At 45.7% G+C, this 21,958-nt stretch overlaps 1 protein-coding gene across 1 annotated transcript in view; it reads left to right on the forward strand.

Annotated features, from left to right (window-relative positions):
* The window catches only part of LOC119170598 (transmembrane 9 superfamily member 1-like), a 112,210-nt gene extending 94,233 nt beyond the window's left edge, over positions 1-17,977 (forward strand). Inside the window, exons 9-14 of the mRNA XM_037421813.2 lie at positions 6,861-6,986; positions 8,255-8,347; positions 11,240-11,350; positions 13,036-13,198; positions 15,318-15,509; positions 17,325-17,977. Coding sequence (XP_037277710.2) covers positions 6,861-6,986; positions 8,255-8,347; positions 11,240-11,350; positions 13,036-13,198; positions 15,318-15,509; positions 17,325-17,526 — 887 coding nt within the window. The 3' untranslated portion in view covers positions 17,527-17,977. The remainder of the gene's footprint in view (positions 1-6,860; positions 6,987-8,254; positions 8,348-11,239; positions 11,351-13,035; positions 13,199-15,317; positions 15,510-17,324) is intronic.
* The last annotated feature ends 3,981 nt before the right edge of the window (positions 17,978-21,958 follow it).

Below are 21,958 nucleotides of genomic sequence, written 5' to 3' on the forward strand. Positions count from 1 at the left end.
CTTAAGAGACAAGAAGAGAGCAGAGTGGATTAGGGAACAAACGGGGGTTAAAGATATCATAGTTATGTAGCGGCCGGGAATGTCGGCTGCCTGAGGCAGCGAGAAAGGAGACGTGAAGCTGGTTTGGAGTTGCAGGGCAAGACTGTTTATTTCCACTCCGTGCGAGTGACGAGAGTTCCCCTCGACGAGGGAGAAAAGGAGCCACCCCCGCGTTCTTCTACAAGAAAGAGGAAAAGGGGGCCCCCGAGCGAGCAGACGTAGCATGCCGCCGGTGCTAATCCCCGGAGCCGGCCCCGACAAGACGTTGTTCCCCGAACACGGAGGAGGAGGCGCTGGCGCCGCGAGTAGGCGCGCTGTCAACGGCCGGCTGCAGACGGGATAGAAAAGAATGCGGTAATGCTGAGCAGCTTCCGCTACAAAGGCTCCCCCCCTAGATTGCGGAGCTTTTAAAGAAGGACAGCAGTTACGGGCTGAATAGTGAAAGGTCACAGTCCAATGGTTAGCACTGAAATCGTACGTGAGAGGCTGCTTGAATGGAAACCTCAATATGAGCAGGCTTGGCGCGGTCAACGGCGACGACTTCTCGTTTCCCCCGCACGTCGATTGCGATGGTTTTGTTCGTACGTCCCAAAACTTTGAATGGGCCATCGTACGGCGGAGTAAGGGCGGCTTCGTTGCGTCGTGTCGTACGAACACATGGGTAGCAAAGTCCATGTCAGGAAAAGTGAAAACTTTCCTGTTGCGGGCGATGCGAGGTGCTGTTGGCCTGAGCTGGGCGAGCCATGCGCGCAGCTTCTCGATGTGATCGGAGGCTGTTGGGGCGGAAGGTGTCTGGTCGGAGAAGAATTCTCCCGGGAGGCGCACTGTTGAGCCGTAGACCATTTCCGCTGCGCTGAAGCCGAGGTCTTCTTTCACCGTTGAGCGTAGGCCAAGAAGAACGAGCGGGAGCTTCTCCACCCAGTGCTGGCGGTCGAGTTTCGCTGCCAGTGTGGCTTTGAGTTGCCGGTGGAAGCGCTCAACCATTCCGTTGCTGGCGGGGTGGTAGGCGGTTGTATGCTGCAGCTTCGTGCCGAGGAGCGTTGAAAGTGCGGAAAAGAGGTTGCTCTGGAATCGCCGTCACCGGTCAGTTGTTATGCGGGCGGGGCAGCCAAAGCGGGACACCCATGTTTGAATGAAGGCCTGCGCGACGGTCTCAGCTGATATGTCCACAATTGGTATAGCTTCGGGCCACCGGCTGTACCTGTCGATGCATGTGAGCAGGTACCTAAATCCTTGGCAGGGCGGTAGTGGTCCCACGAGGTCAAGGTGAACGTGGTCAAACCGCGACTCAGGAGTCCGAAATTCCTGTAGTGCAGCCCGATTGTGGCGAGTCACTTTCACTTGCTGACACGTTTCACATGTCCGAGCCCATCGTCGCACGTCCGCGTTGACTCCGGGCCAAACGAAGCGTTGCGTTATCAGCTGCTGGGTGGCGCGAACACCTGGGTGGCTGATGGAGTTGAAAGTGTTGAATACCACTCGGCGAAAGTTCAGTGGGACGAAAGGTCGTGGTGCTGCCTGGGAGGTATAGCAGGTTATCGTGCTCTGGACGTAGGGAAGTGCAACCTCCGTGAGCACGAGTGAAGATCCCCCTCCCTTCAGTCTTGTCAACTCGGGGTCGTCCCGCTGAGCTGCGGCCATAGCTTCGAAGTCCAGGACTTCTGTGCCAGAAGCGTTGACGCGAGACAAGGCGTCAGCTGCTTCGTTTTCGACCCCGGGAACGTGGCGGATGTCTGTAGAAAACTCGGAGATGAATGAGAGCTGACGGATCTCTCGTTCTGAGTAGGAGGAACTGTTGTTGTTAAATACGTAGGTGAGGGGCTTGTGGTCTGTCAAGATGTAGAACTCACGGCCTTCGAGGAAGTAGCAGAAATGCTTAATGAAACAATAGATTGCGAGCATCTCCCTTCCAAAAGTGCTGTACCGTGCTTCTGCAGGCTTCAGACGTTTCGAAAAGAAGCCCAGTGGCTTCCACTGGGCGCCCTCCTGTTGCTGCAGCACTGCTCCGACCGATGTGGAGGAAGCGTCCACCATGAGGCGTGTAGGAGCTTCAGGCCGTGGATGAATGAGGAGGGTGGCCACGGCTAGCTCGTCCTTAGCTTTCTGGAAAGCGTTCTGGTGTTCGTCAGACCAACAAAATTCTGGTGGCTTTTGGTCGTCTCGGCGCAGCAGGTCGGTCAATGGCTGGAGCACTCGAGCACAAGACGGAATGAACCGCCGGTGGAAGTTTAAGAGCCCGAGGAACTCCCTCAGCTTGCGAAAAGATGTTGGAGCTGGAAACTTCTTGACGGATTCCACCCTCGATTCCAATGGCATAATGCCTTCAGCAGTGATGTGGTGGCCGAGGAAGTTGAGCGCCTCTACTCCAAACACGCACTTTTGAGGTTTCAACACCAAACCGTGCTCATCCAGTCGCTGAAAGAGCTGGCGGAGGTGCTCTTCGTGCTCCGCAGGCGTTCTGCTGGCCACCAAAATGTCATCCAGGTAGACAAAGATGAAAGGAAGGCCCCGGGTGACCTCATCCATGAACCTTTGAAAGGTCTGTGCGGCATTTTTCAAGCCGGAGGGCATGCGGACAAACTCAAACAGGCCGAACGGAGTTGTTATGGCTGTTTTTGGTATGTCCTGCGGTTCGACGGGGATTTGGTGGTATGCCGCTACGAGGTCGATCTTGCTGTATATTTTCGTACCTGCCAGCCGCGCGCTGAAATCGTGAATGTGTGGCAGAGGATACTGTTCCGGCGTTGTCGATGCGTTCAAGGCTCTGTAATCACCACATGGGCGCCAATCGTCGTCCTTAGGCACCATGTCAGATGCCAGATGAGCAGATGCTTGACTCCAAACCACGTACTTTGAGGGATGTGTTGTTATCCTTGAGGCAACAGTCACGTACGCTCACATCCAGGTTGAAGTGGCTGAGAAAATCTGCTCCGAGTATGGCGAAATTAACATCCGCCACCACGAAGACCCAGCGAAACAGGCGCCTGAGTCCGATGTCTATTGTCAGCGAGCGGAAGCCGTACGTAGCGATGGCAGTGTTGTTCACTGCCTGCAGCGACGATGTGTTCTTGCTACGTCGGCGATCCTCGGGGGTTGCCGGGACAATAGAGATTTCGGCTCCCGTGTCGACTAGCAGGCGCGAGTTGCTTACGCGGTCGACTACGAAAAACAGGCGGCTGGGTGGAGGGCCGATGTCGTAAGCCGCCGTTAACTACTGGCCGGAGCGTTTCCCGGAAACGAGCAAGGTTGAGTGCAGCGGCTAGCACCCGTGCCGAAACGACGGTGGTACCAGCAAACTCCGTCCTGTGTATCTCGTGCATGGCTTCTCTGGGAAGAGCTTGGGTGTCTTGAAGGGGATCGGTTGCGTCGTTGCTCGTCCTGTTGGGGAGCGCCAGATAGCACAAGTTTCTGCATGGTCTCTGTAAGGTGTTGCAGTTTCTTCTCAAGGCGCGACAGTCGATCTGGTTGCTCATGTGTTCTTGCAGCAGCTATGGGCGCAAAGGTTGGAGTTGAGTATTCCATGATGCGATCGGCAAGTTGCGCTAGTCGATCAAGGGACGTCTCATTTGAACTCGCGAGAACCACGCGCACCGACTGGGGGAGCCGTTGCAGGAAAAGTTCACAAAGAAGTGGGAGCTGGCCGTCCTGACGCGCGTGCACACCGAGTAGTTGCCGCATATGGTGCAGCAGTTGGGAAGGTCGTTGGTCGCCCAGCTCTTCGCGACACAAGAGCTGCTGCAGTCTGCTTTCTTCGGGCGGCTCGAGGTGGTCCAGCACCGTCTTTTTGAGGGTGTCATATTCTTCTTGCGCGGGGGGTGAAACCAAAATGTCGTCGATAGCGTCGGCGATTTCGGGGGGCAGGGCTGCGACGACGTGAAGGTATTTTGTCGACTGCGAGGTGATGTGCCGGAGCTGAAAACGGGCCTCCACTTGGCTGAACCAAACTCTTGGATTTTTCGGCCAAAAATTTGGTAGCTTCAGTTCTGTGGCGATGACCGCAGGCGTGGAAGCAGCAGCGTTGTCGTCGGAGCTCATCGCGGCGTGTTCGTTGAAGCGTTCGGGTCACCAATTTTGTAGCGGCCGGGAATGTCGGCTGCCGAAGGCAGCGAGAAAGGAGACGTGAAGCTGGTTTGGAGTTGCAGGGCAAGACTGTTTATTTCAACTCCGTGCGAGTGACGAGAGTTCCCCTCGACGAGGGAGAGAAGGAGGCACCCCCGCGTTCTTCTACAAGAAAGAGGAAAAGGGGGCCCCCGAGCGAGCAGACGTGCCATGCCGCCGGTGCTAATCCCCGGAGCCGGCCCCGACAACACGTTGTTCCCCGAACACGGAGGAGGAGGCGCTGGCGCCGCGAGTAGGCGCGCTGTCGACGGCCGGCTGCAGACGGGATAGAAAGGAATGCGGTGGTGCTGAGCAGCTTCCGCTACAGTTAAAATAAAGAAGAAGAAATGGACATGGGCCGGGCATGTAGCGCATAGACAGGATAATTGCTGGTCGTTCAGGGTAACTAACTGGATTCCCAGAGAATGCAAGTGGGTTAGGGGGAGACAAGAAGGTTAGGTGGGCAGATGAGATTAAGAAGTTTGCGGATATAAATTGGCAGCAGCAAGCACAGGACCAGGTTAACTGGCGGAACATGGGAGAGGCCTTTGTCCTGCAGTGGACGTAGTCAGGCTGATGACGATGATGATGATACTTTTGCTCACGGCTGTACTTATCATTGTAATACAGCTACAATGAATCCTTGATCCAGTTTTCATCAAATGTAATGGATTGTATGACCACTTCATTAAGATGTAGTTGGTCATCATACCATCACATTTTTTCACACCCCTTCAATTTTCGCTGTGGATTATCATGTGTTGTGTCATAAAGGAGCAAGAGGCATGCCTGTGTGAGCTAACGCAGCCAACTCCTTCTGCGGCGTGCACCTTCAGTGTGGTTGAGAACATATCTGGCCTAGTGGTGTTCAGTGCGTACTGCATGCTATTATTAGGCAATAGCTCATACAGTCGAATCTCATTAATTCAAACACAATTAATTTGAACTTCCGGTTAATTCAAACTCACGCTGTGGTCCTGCAAAGCTATGTGTATTCCAATTGGCAAAAACGCCCTGTAATTCGAATGTGCAAGCACTTGCAATGGTTAATTCGAACATATCGCGCTTTGGAAATTCTCTCAGCACAATGCCCAATCCCGTGGAGGCACCTCCGATAACTTAATGCTGCGCGCGAAGAAGGAAAAGAAGAAAAAGAAAAGAAAAGGCTGCGGCGGAATGTTTGCTCTCTTTCATATGCCGATCTGCAGCGCGCCTGTGCCACGGTTCTCCCTTTTCTGTCCCTGCCATGTAGAGACCCTTCTCCTTTCAACACTGCGCTCGAAGAGAGAGAGGAAAAAAAAAAGAAAGCTGTCGCGGTGTGTTGGCTCTCTCTCTAATGCCAATCTGCGACTCGCCAGTGCCAATGTTTCCTCCTTTCTCATCCCTGCCATGTCGAGACCCCTGTACTTTCAACGCCACGTGCGAAGAGAGCAAGAAAAGAAGAAAGGAGAATAAGAAGCTGTCATGAAGCCTTGGTTCTCTCTCAAATGCCGATCTGCTTCTCTCCGCGTGGAGATGCTCCTCCTTTTTCACCATCTGCTGGCCAGGTTGCAGCTGTAGCGTAGAGGGTGCCTACCATTACGCAGTCATTGCTGTCGTCTTGAGAGAGTGTTGGCGTTGGACTTAGTTGCGCCAGAGAACCATGCGCTACTTCTTTTGCCAGGTGAATGCTGAAGCCGAAGTTGAAACGCTTTACAAACTGCATGCGAAGTTGATTTATTCGCTGCAAGGCAAACGTGTGCAGATGTACATCACCGATTACATCAATCATTGATGAATTTCCTGTAATTTGTGAATAAATGTAAGTCTTCTGAAGCTTTCCCCTCATGTGTTAGCTCAATGCACATGCGCCACTGCATGGTGAGCCCTCCATACATTTCGCTTTCATTAAATCGAACTTCTTTTAATTAAAACAATTTTCTAGCCCCTTCGAGTTCGAATAATCGACATTAGACTGTACTTCTTGCCATTTTATGACACCTCATTCAGTGGTACTTGAATTGTAGTTGCTACATTGGCTCAACAATATGCAATATGCCACTATTTTGATAGCCAAGAAAGGTGTGGGCATGATAACAGCTCTCTGCACGGACATTTATGTGAAGCACTTACAGTCTTGATGTCTGGGCTTAGTATGAAACACTGCCACAATTAACTGAAATGAAAAGATTGGAGCCACCCGAAAAGAAAATACCCCTCTTCGTTAAAGAAGTACTAGTCCTAGTTCGCTAAACTGCTCTATGAGCGCACGATTGGGCACATTATGGTGAGCCCGACTACTCGCTATTGGGCGCCTTGGCTGTGTGCACCATAATATGGTTTTTAGATGCTGCTTGTCATTTTCTGCCCTCTGTTGCTAGGTCATGCATAAGAACCAGAACACCCCACTACTGTATTTTGGTTTTTTCACTGTGATACTCACCACTTATTGTGACCTAGAATTTGTCTCATTTAATGGTGTGTACAAAAGCAAAACTTTATTAATGATTCATTGATGAATTCAGTGAAGTGTAACTTAGCACCACTTCAAGTAAACGGCTTTGCAAAACTGCGATTCCTTCGAGGCTCACTGGGATCCCTTCTATTTTCTTTGCATCGAGGGATTATCGAACATGGTGTTCCCTTTTCAGGAATGTAGTAAGGTCATAATTTCACACAAAAAATGTAGGCAGTAATTGCTGAGCTGTCTTGCTATAACTTTCTCGTTATTTCATTTTGTGCAGGTGTTGGCACACAATTCCTCTGCATTGCAGTCGGGGTGCTGCTCATGGCCCTGCTTAGCGTGTTCAACGTGCACAACCATGGTTCTATGAACACTGCCATTTGCGTCCTCTATGCATTAACATCCTGTAAGTATCTGCCACTCACTTTCTTTCTTGTTTTTTTCTTCCAGGTTGTTGTAAGCCATTTGACACAAGTTTGAAGTAGTGGTCTAAGGATTTCTTTATCTTCATCGTATGCATTTTCGATGCATGAAAGAAAAAGAGAGAAGTCTCAGTAAAGTCGAAAGTTGGTGATTGTCCTGTCAATTTGTTCCTTTTGTGCCTATGTCTGCATGCACTGCTTCATACTTAAACATGAAAGAAGTCTCTCTTTTCTAGCCTTTGTATGCATTTAAGTGCGGCCCATGAAACGGAGTATACGAGAGATGTCATATCTGCAACAGCTTGGCAAGTAGTGACGTGAAGTATCTTGCATGGTATGAGCTATTTTCACATGAATTGAACAATTCTCATATGTGATGAAACGAGCTCTCCTTGTTTACTTTCAGTACTTTTTACACCACACTCTTTAGCATCGCAGATTTCGGTTAGCAAGATCTAAATAGGCGCAGCACGTGAGAAAACTTTCGAAAAGAAAGGATTGTGCAAAAAAAACATGGCCCGCAAAAGAATGAGATGAAAATACTAACCCAAACTTCCAACTGTTTGTGCACATGTTGGGTGATTGAATACATAGCACCAAGAGTAGGCAAAATACAGAAAAAAGGTATCTTCCACATCCGTGCAGCAAAAGACTGGTTAGTAAAACACCTGCAAGACCCGATTCACTGTTTGCAGTGGCTGTTTTATCGTCTTTTCGTGGGAACTGGTTTTTTACATTTGAGGAGGCCAAAACTGGACCCTAGGAAGTTAGAGAGCAATGAAATATGTGCCATGCAGCTATGTCGCCGTGTTTTGCGAACGGGCATGCTGTCTTGGGAGTGCTTTCTAAGATTCAGATGAAGAGACTGGAAATGGCATTCTTCTGGCCACTGTGTTTCAATTGCAGGGAATAATTTCCTTCCATTTGTGTTCATGGCATGTGGTTCGGGAAAGCGTCTTACTGTGAAATTTTGATTGAGGGTGTTATGAACAGTTTAAGCGAGAACCAAAACTCTGTATAAGTACTCGAGGTGACCAAGTGACTGTCACTTTGAAGACAAACAGCAGCCACTTGCGTCCACTAGTGTGTAACTCGTGGCCATTGTGTTGATAGCAAGAGATGGCATCATCACGGCCTGTTGCCGTACTTGCTTTTCTTAGTATTAGTAGTTCACTGAAACTATAGTTTAAGAGCGCAGCTACTGTTAGAGTAATGTCTTTGAGTAAATTGTGCATTGCTTCCTTTACTGCAGGCATAGCGGGCTTTGTCTCCTCCAAGATGTACCGTCAGATGGGGGGAACCAACTGGATCACAAACATCAACCTCGTCTCCTGCCTTTTCTTTCGTAAGTAATGTTTTTTTCTTTTTGCCAATTTAGTTCATTTTGTTCAGTTTAGTGGCCTGAGATTGCAACTACACATTACCGAATGTATATAAAAAAACTACGTGTGTTGAAACATCAGAATCAAGTGGTCACAGGTTTTTCGCAGGGTGTACAATAGCAACAAATAAAAACAAGAAATAAGTGCGAGGTCACTCTTTAAAGGCTGAGTAAATGGGCTCCGACTCTTTTACACATTCCAAACAAGCCTGCTAATTCATACGGAAGGCTACTGGAACAACATTTAGAGGTATTGCAGCGTTGCGGAGATGCTTCACTTAAAAAAAAAACAATTCCCATACTTCTATTCAGCACTTGTTCAGTTTGCAAACAAGGTGACGTAAAGTCCTATGGGCATCGCATTGACATTGTGTATCATTCCTCTTCACTATGAAACAACACCTTTACCCTGAGGTGATGCAGTTTGGGCAGCGCACTTTCCCCACGTGTCGTGTATTTGTTTGCCTTATCCAGTGCCTCACATCACACTTCCTCAGCGCACAAGCGGCATGTAAACAAAGCCTTCCTCAGTTGTTGACTGTGCACCAATAGCATAACTGCTGACATCGTGTCGCATCACTATGTGGACATGATCACGATGACAGGCTACACCTACCTTTCGTCACAGCGGACAAGGGTGACAAGGCCTAGCAAGATACCGAAACCAGCCATAATCGTTGTTTTATTTTATGTAACTGCATTATTGCACCACTTATTGATAAAGTTTTGTGGCAGCATCTTCACGTTGTGCAAAAGTGGAGTTACCTCTGCATTACAAATTTTGGACTGCAGAAGGGCAATATTCTCAAGCAGTACGTTGAGGTGTGAAATTACTGTGCGATTGGTATACCTTTACTGCGAAAGCTGTAATGAGATCACAACTCGGAACACGCGCAGTTCTCCGTCGCCACCGCCACCGGTGTTCGTAACCACATCGCGCAAAATTGAAAAAAAAAAAAACCTAGCACACAGTGGGGGCTCGAACCCGGGTCCACTGGGTGCCAGCCCAGTATTCTATTACTGAGTTACGCCGGTGCTGGGGACTTGTTGGCAAACTTGCCATAGGCAGGCTTAATGTATGACTTATGAAACGTTTTAAAACAGCGAAAGAACAACCAGTCATCGCACAGTGCAAATAGCGTAACGAGTGGGCCGTCCAATGCTCCAACCCATTACAAAAGCTTGTTCTTGCTCCCCTATTAACTCTGGCACATACCCACTTCAGCCATAATTCCTCATCGTCGTCAGCCACTACATGAACAATTGGCACAAAATTCCTTGCTGGTGTTTAGCCGATACCACGCCTCTCAGAAGAATCACGATATATAGCGTAGCAAATGCCGGCCTACTACACAAAAAAATTTGTTATTAATGCCCTAGTGGGTATAAAGCAACTGTGCTTGCAATAATTACCCAAACAGTGTTTTGAAAAGGCTCTGAAAAGCCGCTCTTCTAGCTTTCGCTGTGTCTGTGCTGCGCCTTCTGTGCAGGCCTTGTGAACTTTTAAACATGTTTAGGAAACATTTCCAATGTGTAATCAAGGCTCTTGCGAACATGTAAGCCTTTACATACAGCAGGGAACTTGAATTGGTCTGTCAAAGACACTATAAAAATCAGTTGCTCTCTCTTTGGCAAACTTTGCTGCAGATGGGACTGGTTATTTAGGAAGTGGTACTGATACAGCCACAGTTTGATTTCATAATCACAAAAGCACCATCAGTAACACTTCTACTGTTCACTTCTTGTTCAATGGGTATAAAAAAATGTATTTTACCTTTGTTTAGAAACATCAGAAAAGTATTTATCATCGCACTTAAAATCTCAATTGATGATCATTGGCTGAATGTTATTTATTCCTCTTCATTCAGAGCACTCACTGTACTTCACTTATGCTCTTAAAACACACTGCGCCTGAATCAGTTACTTGCGATGTACTGCGCATGCTACAAGAGTATTTAGGTATACATATTGTTTTTAAAACAAGTGATATGCTTGCCAGTGTACTTTTGTCAAGCACCTTGCCAGCTAGGTGCTGTAGCTGAGATCGCTTGATATTTAGCTAACTGAAGAGTCTTGAAAGTGTGCACTTTTGATCTGGCTACTATGCACGTGAGGCTGATGCAAGACAATGTGCCTGTGCACAGGATGTAATGCTCATGTAGCTTGGTGAGACTTTTTCTGTTTCTTTGTATACGTAGTAATGTTATAGTAGTACACCATAGTCATGTAGGCACCACAGCCACCTTGAGGTGGCATTGTGTCTGTCTGAACCTTAAGTAGCCACATACGCATTCAAAGAAAAGAGAGAGAGAGAATGTTCAAGACCAAGGCAACATGTATGGCATGATGACATAACTTTTTGTCCCCTTCGGCCATCCTTCTCATGTAGCTTCCAGTCAACTCGCCAGCACAAAATAGCGAAAGTGCCCCGCCGCGGTGGTCTAGTGGCTAAGGTACTCGGCTGCTGACCCACGCAGGTCGCGGGATCGAATCCCGGCTTCGACGGCTGCATGCATTTCCGATGAAGGCGAAAATGCTATAGGCCGGTGTGCTCAGATTTGGGTGCACGTTAAAGAACCCCAAGCGGTCGAAATTTCCGGAGCCCTCCACTACGGCGTCTCTCATAACCATATGATGGTTTTGGGACGTCAAACCCCACATATCTTTCAAAATAGCGAAAGCGTCGGGCATCCGTGATAATTACTTGTAAATCTGCTTGTATCTGAGCCCAAGAATAAGCTCTGGAATATTCACGAGTAAATCACTTTTTTGTTACTTGTAAATGTGTTGCAGGGCCCCTTAAACTTCTGCTGTGTGATCCTGCTTCACTGGTCTGTTCTCGCTTTCTCCAAACAGTGCCTCTGTTCCTTGTGTGGAGTGTCCAGAACTCGACTGCCTGGGCTTACCACTCCACCCAGGCTCTCCCAGCAACAACCGTCGTGTTGCTCCTGTTAGTTTGGATCTGCTGTAAGTGTACTATAAAACAGGGGTGGTGCCCTTCGGTATGAGCATTACAGAGTAATTAAAGTTGAGGAATAGAATGCACTTGAAGGTCATTACACTCCAACCCACCTCTAACGATCCCAGATATAATGATCTGTCGGTTATAACGACCATATTTCGGTGCACTTACGATTTTCCTATGCTACCCTTTGAAACTAGTCCACATACAGCGAACACTCTTCAAAGCCTCCTACATTAACAACGAACACTTCAGACACGGTCAAGGTAAAAATATGGGGCGTACAAAGTGAAAAAAGTGTTAAACAAACAGGCATTCTAAAGCAACAGATAGGTGCTTGCTCACGTGTGCCCCACTGCTGTTTACTTGCGACGCAGATATCGCAGATCGCAGCAAACAGTGCACGCAGACTTTGGGCGTTGCGAGCTAGGTCCCTCTCTTTGCAGACATTTCTTCGGCAGAACGAAAATGAGAAAAAAAAAAAGCCGAAAGAAATAGAAGGCAACATGAAGACTTGTGGTCAGCTTTTGCACGGCGAACTGTTCCAACACTGTTCTACAACCGCCGACGATTAACCAACAATGCCTTTGAACACGATGCCTTGAGCATGTGTTGCTCGCAAAATTCTTCATTATGTTAAACGAACAGGCTACTCGCCGCACCCGAGAATGATCCCAATTGAAGCATGCTCGAAGAAAGCACAAACGTGAGCATATATTGGACTGCAAGCGGACAGGCATACAATGACAAGAGCCGATCAAGCAACTTGCAGTACGCAACCAGCCTGGGATGATTGGTTCGGCATGTTGGTACGGCACTTCAGTGGAACGGCGCGAGTTCATTGCTAACGTAGTTGAGTTCACTCGGGAGCAAACGGGCATCATTTAACACGTGAAAAGGCATAACTTGTCAGCTTAGGGGTTGTTCGAACTTTTGAATAAAAATATACAGTAAAAGAAACGGTGTGGCCACTAAATGGATGTTTTTATTGGCAGGTCCATATACAACGAACTACTGATATAACGACCATTTATCGTGGCACTTTCGAGTTTGTTATAAACAGGTTTGACTGTATAACAAAGCTACATCTAACAGGAAAATAAGTTCATTATACCCGAACATCCATCATAAGGGTATAATCATAATGCTTATCTCTGACAGGACTATTGTTGTCATAAAAAGTCACTTCATTATAACCAGTAATTTGTTACACTCATGCTCATTATATCTAGGTTTGAGTGTACCAGTAAGACATGAAAAAATATTTGTATGCTTGAGTAGCATTAAAAATTAATTAAGAACAGCATTTTGGACGAATTACATCTATACGAATGCACAAAAAGAATGACACTGGCAACAGAGAAGAACACACCTTGCACTTCTGCATTGTCCGTGTCTTGTTTATTGTGCAGTTATACTGAAGTAGCGTTTGTAACATTAGCTGTTTGCTGACCACTGGTAATACTTGTAAAAATGAGCTCGTGGACCAGGTGTTCGGTCGTCCTCGGCGCTTTGGAAGAGCTCTCACACGCGGTGACATTGCTGACATAGGACTGGTGTGCATCCGTCCATCGCAGTGATAGGCATAGCTTTAAGGTATGCACATTCCCGGTCTTTATGCATTTCTCTGCTGCCAGGTTTCCATGACAGTTCTTGAGAGAATCATGTGCACATCTCTGTTGCGATAAAGGTGGCTACCCATTGACCCTGATGGGTGGCATCCTGGGAAAGAACTGCGCGGGACCCTTCGAGGCTCCCTGCCGAGCCAAGCTGATTGCGAGAGGAGTGCCACCCGTGCCGTGGTATCACTCCCTGCTTGTCCATTGCTTTGTGGGTGGCTTCCTGCCCTTCAGGTGAGGCCTTTCATCTTTTATTGTTAAATGTTTTGCTTTGTGAGTGCAGCTTATGTCCTGTTGTTGATGATAGCATGCTACTCATTGCAGCCAGTGTAGCTTTACCCTTTAAGGCGCTTTGTACACCCAACTTGTTTTTTCTAGTTAAACCAAATAGCGGCTAAGAAAGGGCAAGGCACAGTGAGCTTTGGATTAATTGATTAATAATTGTTTCTTAATTTGAGTTCATTTTGCTGTATACTGCTAAATATGATCACTTTATGGAAGACACTGCCGTGCATGTTGAATCAGTTGTATGATGTGCCAAATTTTTTCTATAAGCCACGTCAAAGGTATTTGTTTTGTTTGCTCTAATGAATGTAACAAAGGCAAAAACTGTATCTCTAGCCTGAGATGATTCTACTTATGCAATAATAGAACATGGATAACTTCATGATATATTGATATTTAAGTACAATTTAGTTTAGGTTAATTACTTTGAAGCACACAGATCAGCATATTATTACATTATTCTTGCTGCAATACAACGTCGTGTGCCTGGAAATAATGTGAAAATTGTATGCATTTGCAGACAGTTCTTCATAAATCGCACTTAGAAGGGTTAAAGGCGCCGCGACACCCAATTTTTCATCAGAGCCTTTGCTACGTGGGTTAATCCGTCTTCATTCACAAATAAGCTGGCAAAATTTTAGCACCCTCAGTTGAGTAATAACCTATAATTTAATATCTTTACAAACATGCAAATTGCCTGACAGTCGGGCAACACTGGCACACTTGCGAGCTGTGGCATCATAAGCAGTAAGCTGTGCAAAGTGTCTGCATTCCGGCGAACAATATTGTTCTGCTACAAGCTGCATGTGAGAGTGAGATAAGTTAGCTTTCTTGAGCTTTGCACTGAAATTGAGCAATTTGTAGGAACCGAAGCTTTAGTAGAAAACAGCGGCTCCACTCCCTCCAACACATGACGTCACTCGCGCCATGGCAAACTGGTGTTCGCCGGCGGTGGTTGAGATTTACAAATGGCGGCTTCTAGGTCTTGCCTTACACTTAAATATTCTTTTTTGGCACTCTGTTCTAATGTGCATAGGCATAGTAGACCCTCTAGCTACTACTAATTTTCATTGAAAACCACAAATCATTGGGTGGCCGTCTCACGACCCCTTAAAAGAGACTACCATGCTGTTCAGAACTGCTGCCTCATTAAAGTCGGAGAGCCTTTAGCCACCCCATAGACTTTGTGGCTCGCTCAGAACCTGTGCTTCAATTCTGTCTTCCGCCAGGTCTCAAATTTTTTCGATGCGCAGCCAATGTAAATTCAGATGCTAAGGATATAGAAGACTAGAAATCTATATTTGAGCTCTGATTAGTACAGCTTATTGTAAGAAAGCAAACACCGGTTCTAGTTAGCTATGCTGTTCATTGTTAACACATCTCAAACACATAGCCTCTTGTCATAAAATAATACAGTATTGGTCATTTATAGCTGGTGTATTAGGGGGGGAAGATGGTTGATCTTGCAAGTGTATTTGGCAAGATGCAGTTCATTTGAGGATGCACCATGCTTTCGAAACTTGCCCAGTTATTGCATGTAGCGCTGGTAGTACTATGTTCCTTCTGTTTCTTGTTCTTATGCTCCTTCTGGCCTTCTGTTCAGTTTTTCACTTCGGCATTTCACTTCATGTCGATTATGCTTGTCTCTTTCATAATCAGTTTAGGTTAAAAATAATGTGACACATTCACATGCACATGCTTTCCTGGGTCAGGACAAATTTGCTTCAGCTGTGAAGCTTTCTGTCTGGAAAATCAGTGTTAGTTTTATTCATAGCTTTGGGCTATGAATAGAAGTATTTCAGTATTGCTGTATGTGTATTTCGGGATACTTATTGTGTTTTCGCAAAAGTGTCTCCGAAATATCCCACTACATCAAAGAAAAATGTATCTCAGTATCTGTATTTTAGGCTTCTAATCCATGTATTTCGATATGTGTTCTGGAATACTTTTTCAAGTATCTCTACCCAGCCCTGAATGAAGACTTGCAACGGGGCATAGTGAAATGAGTCAGTGACCGCCTTGATTCCTTCGATGTAGGCCTAAGCACAGCTGCGCCGATCTTGTGCAGTGCCATCTCGGTGGAACTGTACTACATCTTCTCGACCGTGTGGGGGCGGGAGCACTACACGCTGTACGGCATCCTCCTGGTGGTGGCGCTCATCCTGTTCAGCGTGACGGCCAGCATAGCGGTGGTGCTCACCTACTTCCAGCTCTCCTCCGAGGACTACCACTGGTGGTGGAAGGCCATCTGCACCGGAGGGTCAGTTTGCTTTCGGTGCTGCTACTTCTTTTCGGGTCTCTCCTAAACTTCGTTTATTATAAACATTAATATGCTTGCAAGGAGCAAAATTAAACAGACATGAATTCTGTGGTGTACTTAGAGGGACACTAAATAGAGGACAGCTTTTTTTTTTAATTTTTAATTATTGAGTTACCCTCTTGGGATAGAAAATCACCATGATAATTACCACCATGAAATGCTGGTGGCAAGGTCACTTTGAACATCCCATGCCAATCTCCATAGCAATATAAATTTTAACGACATCTACTCGAGCCTACATAGTTCCTATCCGGTAAAAATACTGCCCTCTTAGCATGTCAGAGACCTGGCATGCCAAGTTTGAGGAAGTTTTGTAGAGCCAGTGTTGCTAAAATGTGAAAGGTGCACTTTAAAATTTGTGACATTAACGAATTCTACACTTTTGTGACGTGAACATCTGAGACATCACGCCGAGTGTGTGGCCAAATTATTCTTATCATCGTTATAATCTATTATCACAACCGAAAAACGTGAAGGTGTATCTAATGCATCAGTAGTGCTCAGTAGTGGAAAAGAAAGAAGATGCAAAGGCTTATCTACGCATGTTCATGCAATCAGCGAACCTATCAATTCAGTTGCAGTGTAGTGTACGTGAAAGATAACTATTCAGACACACTCAATTTCTTCTTCACGCAGGTTCATCTTTACCGTATTTACTCCCATAATCCTCGCACTATTTTTGCCGGAAAACCGGTGCAAAGTTGGGGGGTGCGAGAATTACGCGGGGAAAACTTTCTACGAATACGTACAGCGCGAAAAAGAGAACCAAGTGGCCGCAAATCGGGATTCTCACACTAGCAACTAACAGCAAGCTTTAAGAAGTACTAATCAAAACTTACCTCAACAATAAAAGCAGAGGTTTAACACAAGACAGGATTTATTTGAGACACAAAAAGTTGAAGCAAACAGTCGAGAACTATAATACCATACGCAAAGCTTGTGGACGTTGCGGGCGTAGCGTCAGCTTTCGTCGCTCAACAGGAGCCCTCAAAAGGTAAGCGTAGGACGTCAGTATTGGGCTGATGGCCATTTAACTGAATTGTCCGCAGTTTCCTTCTGAATAAATAAAGTTTACCATCAATCCCAGTTTTAGGCACACGGCAGGCCCAAGGGTCTTGGTGGCTTGCAGCTGCCGTCACCAGTAGCGAACACAAAACTCGTAGGCTCCGAAGGGCCTACCGACGGCCCTGTTGCCGTTGTTTAGTGCATGATCTATCACTTGCAACTTTAAGCAGTCGTGTAGCTTCAGTATCGCTCCATAACATGCCAAGATTACCGACACTACATACAAAACACGCCGCAAGGCGCACCGGCCACTTCGGCTTGGATTGAATTTCCATGCAATAGTACGCTTGATGCTTAAGAGATGGCGCCAGATGGCGTGTGCTATCATCATCAGCGGCTGTATTGAGTAGACGACATTATTGCGGCAGTTTTCGGAGGTGCTATAATTACTCGAGGGAAAAAAGAAATCGTATTTTTGTTGGGCGATGTGGGGGGCGCGAGAATTATGCGAGTGCAAAGATTACGCGAATAAATACGGTAGTTGGCTCCACACTTGCTACCACTGTTATCGCAATTCCAGGCCTGCACCATTAAACACTTTTCTTCGATCCTGTGGCAGAACAAAATTTAGCATTCATGTTTACACGTCCCGTCTCTTTAACATGAATACATACCACTTAGCTCAGTTATTTATCTAATCTTACTTTGTGAATACTTTGAAGAGGAACCAATCAGAATCTTTGGTTGCAGGTCCACTGGTGCGTTTGTGTTCTTCTACTCGGCATTCTTCTACTTCTTCCGCTCCAACATGGGCGGAACCTTGCAAGCGGTCGAGTTCTTCGGTTACAGCATCCTGACGGCATACGTGTTCTTCCTGTCCCTGGGCACCGTGAGCTTCTTTTCGGCGTACAGGTTTGTGCGCTACCTGTACAGCACCATCAAGACGGACTGATCTGCTGCTCCCCGTTTGCGTGGCTGCTCTTGCTACTAGTTTTGCGGCTGCCTCCGTTGCCAACAGCACCGCGGCAGCTGCCAACTTGTTTGCTTATGTGCAGTGTACTTTCGTGCACGATCAACGCTGCCGTTACGCAGTTGTGTTTCTCGCGATTGGGGCCGTGAGCTTGACTTTGAGAACTGCACTTTGCTACCCCAGTGTTCGTTGCCTGTGCCTGATCTTTCTTTCTTCTTGGACTCTCAAGAGTGGGTCTGTTTGCATTTTGTACAAGTGTGAAGGTAAATTACTGAAAAGTGAATACGAAAGAAAAACTGTACATATTTGAAACCAGATCATTCTTTGTTGATGCATCACCGAGCGATTGAATATGTTATAGTGAATTCAGTTTGCAGTGCATAAGCAAAATGGTTCTTGCGCATTTTTTGGTGGTAATGAAACTCTGCCAGCCAAAGTCCCTACCGTAGTGTTCTTTCATGCAATTTTTCCAGTGCATGTCGTCTTTCGACACAGTGCCATCTTCTCTTGAAGTAGTACTCGCGAGAGTTCAATCAGTCGTGCTGATCTCTGGCATAGTGGCAATGCCTTAGTTCTGCACTGCACAATCACGGTAGAGTCCCTTGTTATACTTGCACCGTGAAGTCAGTTGCGTTTTGATAGTTCAGCTCATGAAGTCTTTCTAATATCTCATGGGGCAGGTAACAAGCCTGAAACATTGTGGCCTTTCTCTTCCTTTCCTTAGTTACTATTGAAAGGCTCAAGCTTGGAACTGAAAAGTGACTCTGTTTTCGTAGGAACAGTCTTGTAAATGAGTTGCAGAAACATTGATTCGAATATAGGGCATTTTAGCGCTCATAGCGACTTTCCTTTCGTGTCATAGTGCACTGTTGGGCTGTGAGACGTATGTTTTGATTTTGTGCTGGCCTCATTGTAACTGACACACAATGGGCTAACCCGTTTGTAGAGCTTGACAAGATTTACTAATTATGTTGCTAACATTCGAAATTTATTGGAAGCTAAAAAGTTCCTTTCATTACGAACTTTAGGCGATAGTAATTGAAGTGCACCATATCATGAAGTGAAAGACAGCAGAGCTATACAAGATGCCTCTTATTTCGGTGTTCACTCTCTTGCTACTTAACTCGGTGGTAAAGGGAAAGTGTGTTTGTTTTTGCATTGTCATTATTCTCTCAATACTTTGTGCCCATGCAATCGTGAAAGTGTAGCTGGTTTCAAACCATATACAATGAGGTGCAAAGTTGTTCAGAACTTTAGACTGTATTGTGGTCAGGGCCAATTCTTTAAGTCAAGTCTGTGAATGCATGGTTCACCTGTATGGTCTTGCTCTAATCGCATAGTGTCTCCAGAAATTAACTTCAAACATTATCGGCACTTAATTTCGCACATCTTTTTACTTTTTGCTTCACGACAGAACTCTTGCTGCAAGTCGGTGCAGCCTTGTATTATTTGGGGCTCGCCATTAAGGCTGCATTTGAAAAGCCCCAGGTTTCTTTCTATATAGCGCGAGCATAGAACTTTCACCGATTGGCTACAATTAGTAACTGCAAAAGGTATTGCAGACAGTTTATGTAATGTTCACATTCCTTTCATAAGATGTGATGCGGGACAAATAGACATCACCCTTTGCTAGCTCATCTAATTACTAGGGTGCAGGAATGGTACTAATTATAATAAGGTTTTCACTTAGCAGGAAATTAACTTGCTATTTTGTAATGCAGAGTGAGCCTTACCTCTTTCTAACTTGTACATAAAATGTCTTCATAAGGAAGCTGAAAGCCCACTTTATTGTCTCATTTTCATACTTCTTTCTCACTTCTGCCTTTTCCTAATTAGTGAAGTAAAAGCTGGACAATTTGAAGTGTTTTCATTCAAGTTGACAAATAATTGAATTACAAGGCTGTTGTCAGTAAATTTGTATGTTTATTAACATGAAAAAAAGGATACCCAAACGTAACTTCTAACATCGCACCACATATCACCATATGGAAAAAAAAAAAATATATGACATTGCACAATGCTTCAGCATGCCTTAAAAATTTAGAAATAGTGCAATTACCAGTATTACAGTACTAAGCATGCAAAAAGACAAAACTATGAAGTAGCCGGCTTTCGCACCCTTTGCAGATGGTACCTGTAAAACACGTTCAGCCCCTAAGACCGTTGTTGAGTGGAGAACAGGCGGTTGAGCTGACTTGGGCTGCCTGCATGTAAACACAGTGCCGACAATGCCCGTCCAGCAGCGTGGCAAGACTTACACTGTCGCACGGATCTTTAGGCACCGTGTTCAATGAAGTTTGCTTTAGTTAAAAGCCTGTTGTACTCAAAATTTTGGCCCCTCTGTAGACCAAATCAAAGCTCCGCTTTCACTGCATATTCATCCAAAGTGCGAACTAAGCAGTGGCACCATAAGAAGAATGCTGCAGCGCGAGCGCTGGTGACCTTCTGGTGCCTTCGTTTTGTTTCCTTCTTGGGGTGCAGTGCCATGTCATTTTTCTGGTCCGAAGAAGCACTGTTTGCTAACCTTTCACTTCAACGCAATCTGTGTTCTGAAACAGGCAACTCAGTGTTGCCATACCGCACCTGTAAAGTTTCTTTTACTTCTTCCTGGCAGTGCATGTTCTTTGGTTGACTCCCGTAATATCGGTCGTATTTAGTGCAATATTGCCTACCGTCATACTGTTTCTCGTCGTCATGCTGCACACACACACTCACTTGCAAGTTTTGAGTAGCACAGAATGCATTTTTTCGAGTCGGTAGGTTTCTCTTCTTATTGATTGATTAGGTGTAAATGGCGAAAGCTGGTTCAGCTGCTATGTCTTCCCATTTGTCTGCCGTGGTGGTTCTGGTCATCCAAAGGCTTGAGAGATGACGAAGAGCGTTGCGATTTTTGAGGCCTTCGAATTGCAGAAGATACTGTAGTCCACAGCATAATTAGAAGTATTTTTTTAACCCGTCAAAAGGCTACCCCAGGCTCTTAAATATGAAGTGTTACAACAGTTAGGCACCTAATGCCATTCATTGTTTTGTGTTAAGTGCATTTTAGCATACGTAGCACAGACAACAGTCGACTTTTCTCTATGTTCCATCTGTGATTTTGGGCATCTGACCTAAGTTATGCAGTACAGGCTGTGCAGTCCAGCATAAAACCATGCTTCTTTGTTTCATGGCTTGTGACTGATATACACCTAACCAAGTAGCACGAATGTTGCTTCTCAATCTTTTCCAGAAAATTGAGTTGTGGATCTCCATATAGTGATTATCTGGGTGGCTCCAAAGTGTGGAAAGCCTGTGTCCTGGCAGGCATGTGTTCGCATGAAATGTGTTTCTTGCTGCTTTAGTAGCAAAAAAAAAAAAACTCACATTTGTGAAAATTGCATGGTAACGCTCTCTCTGAAGTGATGTTAGGCACTTAAATGTGCCCGAATTGTTTGTGATGCTTGTATAACTTGTGGAAAAGGAATGAGACGTACCAGAATTACATAACTGCTGAAGTACTACTCCCAACCTGTAAGTGCAAATAAAACTTTATTGCTTCGAGCTCCATCACAAATTAACCGTCCTCCCCATTTCTGACGTAGCTTGTGCCCTTAGCGTCCATCAGTAACTCCCTGACCAGTTACAATGCCAACCACATATGCGAACCTTTTGCCGAGTTATTTATAAACAGTCATATAAACATTAATTCATAGGCAAAACATGCTGTAGTGTACAAACTTGACCAAGATGTTTAGAAGCAAAACAAGTTCAATCTATTCCGCTACAGTCGTGAGTTTCATTGCCAAGGTTCCCTAATGTGCACACTGTTGTAGTCAGTGGTGTTTTAATGTTCGTCACCTGAGCACACTTGAAGAACTAGTCACATTATGGATCGAGTGAAATGATCAGGCCATGGGCATGTCATGCGTACATGGTTATAAGATGCGCGTGTGATTTTGACGTATGTTCGGGCAGTTGTGTTCACTTGTGCTGTCACTCAATTTGCTACTTGTTGCGCATGAAAGCATGCGTGTTTACGTAGGAATGTTGCGTTGTTAGCGTGCTAGCTATTTGAAAAAAAATAAACTGTGAAAGTTGTGTTTCTTGAGCTGCTGCCTTGTGGTTTTATGTACTGACGACTGCATGTTTATTTATTGTACGTTTAGTGGTAATAAATTATGTTTTTGTTTGCACAAACCTTGTGATATTTTGCTTACTGGTTCATACTATTATGCTTTTTATTCTAGCTTGTAGGGAATGATGTCTTTAGTGTGGACCCCTTGCAGCAAATTTTGTGCACTTAAAGGGCCCGTAATCCATCCAGAGGTCAAAATCCTGTTTTGGTGGGGAAATTGTGCACAAGTGTACAAGGAAGTCGGAGCCTTTTTCGAAACGATGCTGTAATAGCGGAGTTAGACACGTTTGATTATTTAAA

The sequence above is a fragment of the Rhipicephalus microplus genome, chromosome 2, assembly GCF_043290135.1.
Source record: "Rhipicephalus microplus isolate Deutch F79 chromosome 2, USDA_Rmic, whole genome shotgun sequence".
NCBI lineage: Eukaryota > Metazoa > Arthropoda > Arachnida > Ixodida > Ixodidae > Rhipicephalus > Rhipicephalus microplus.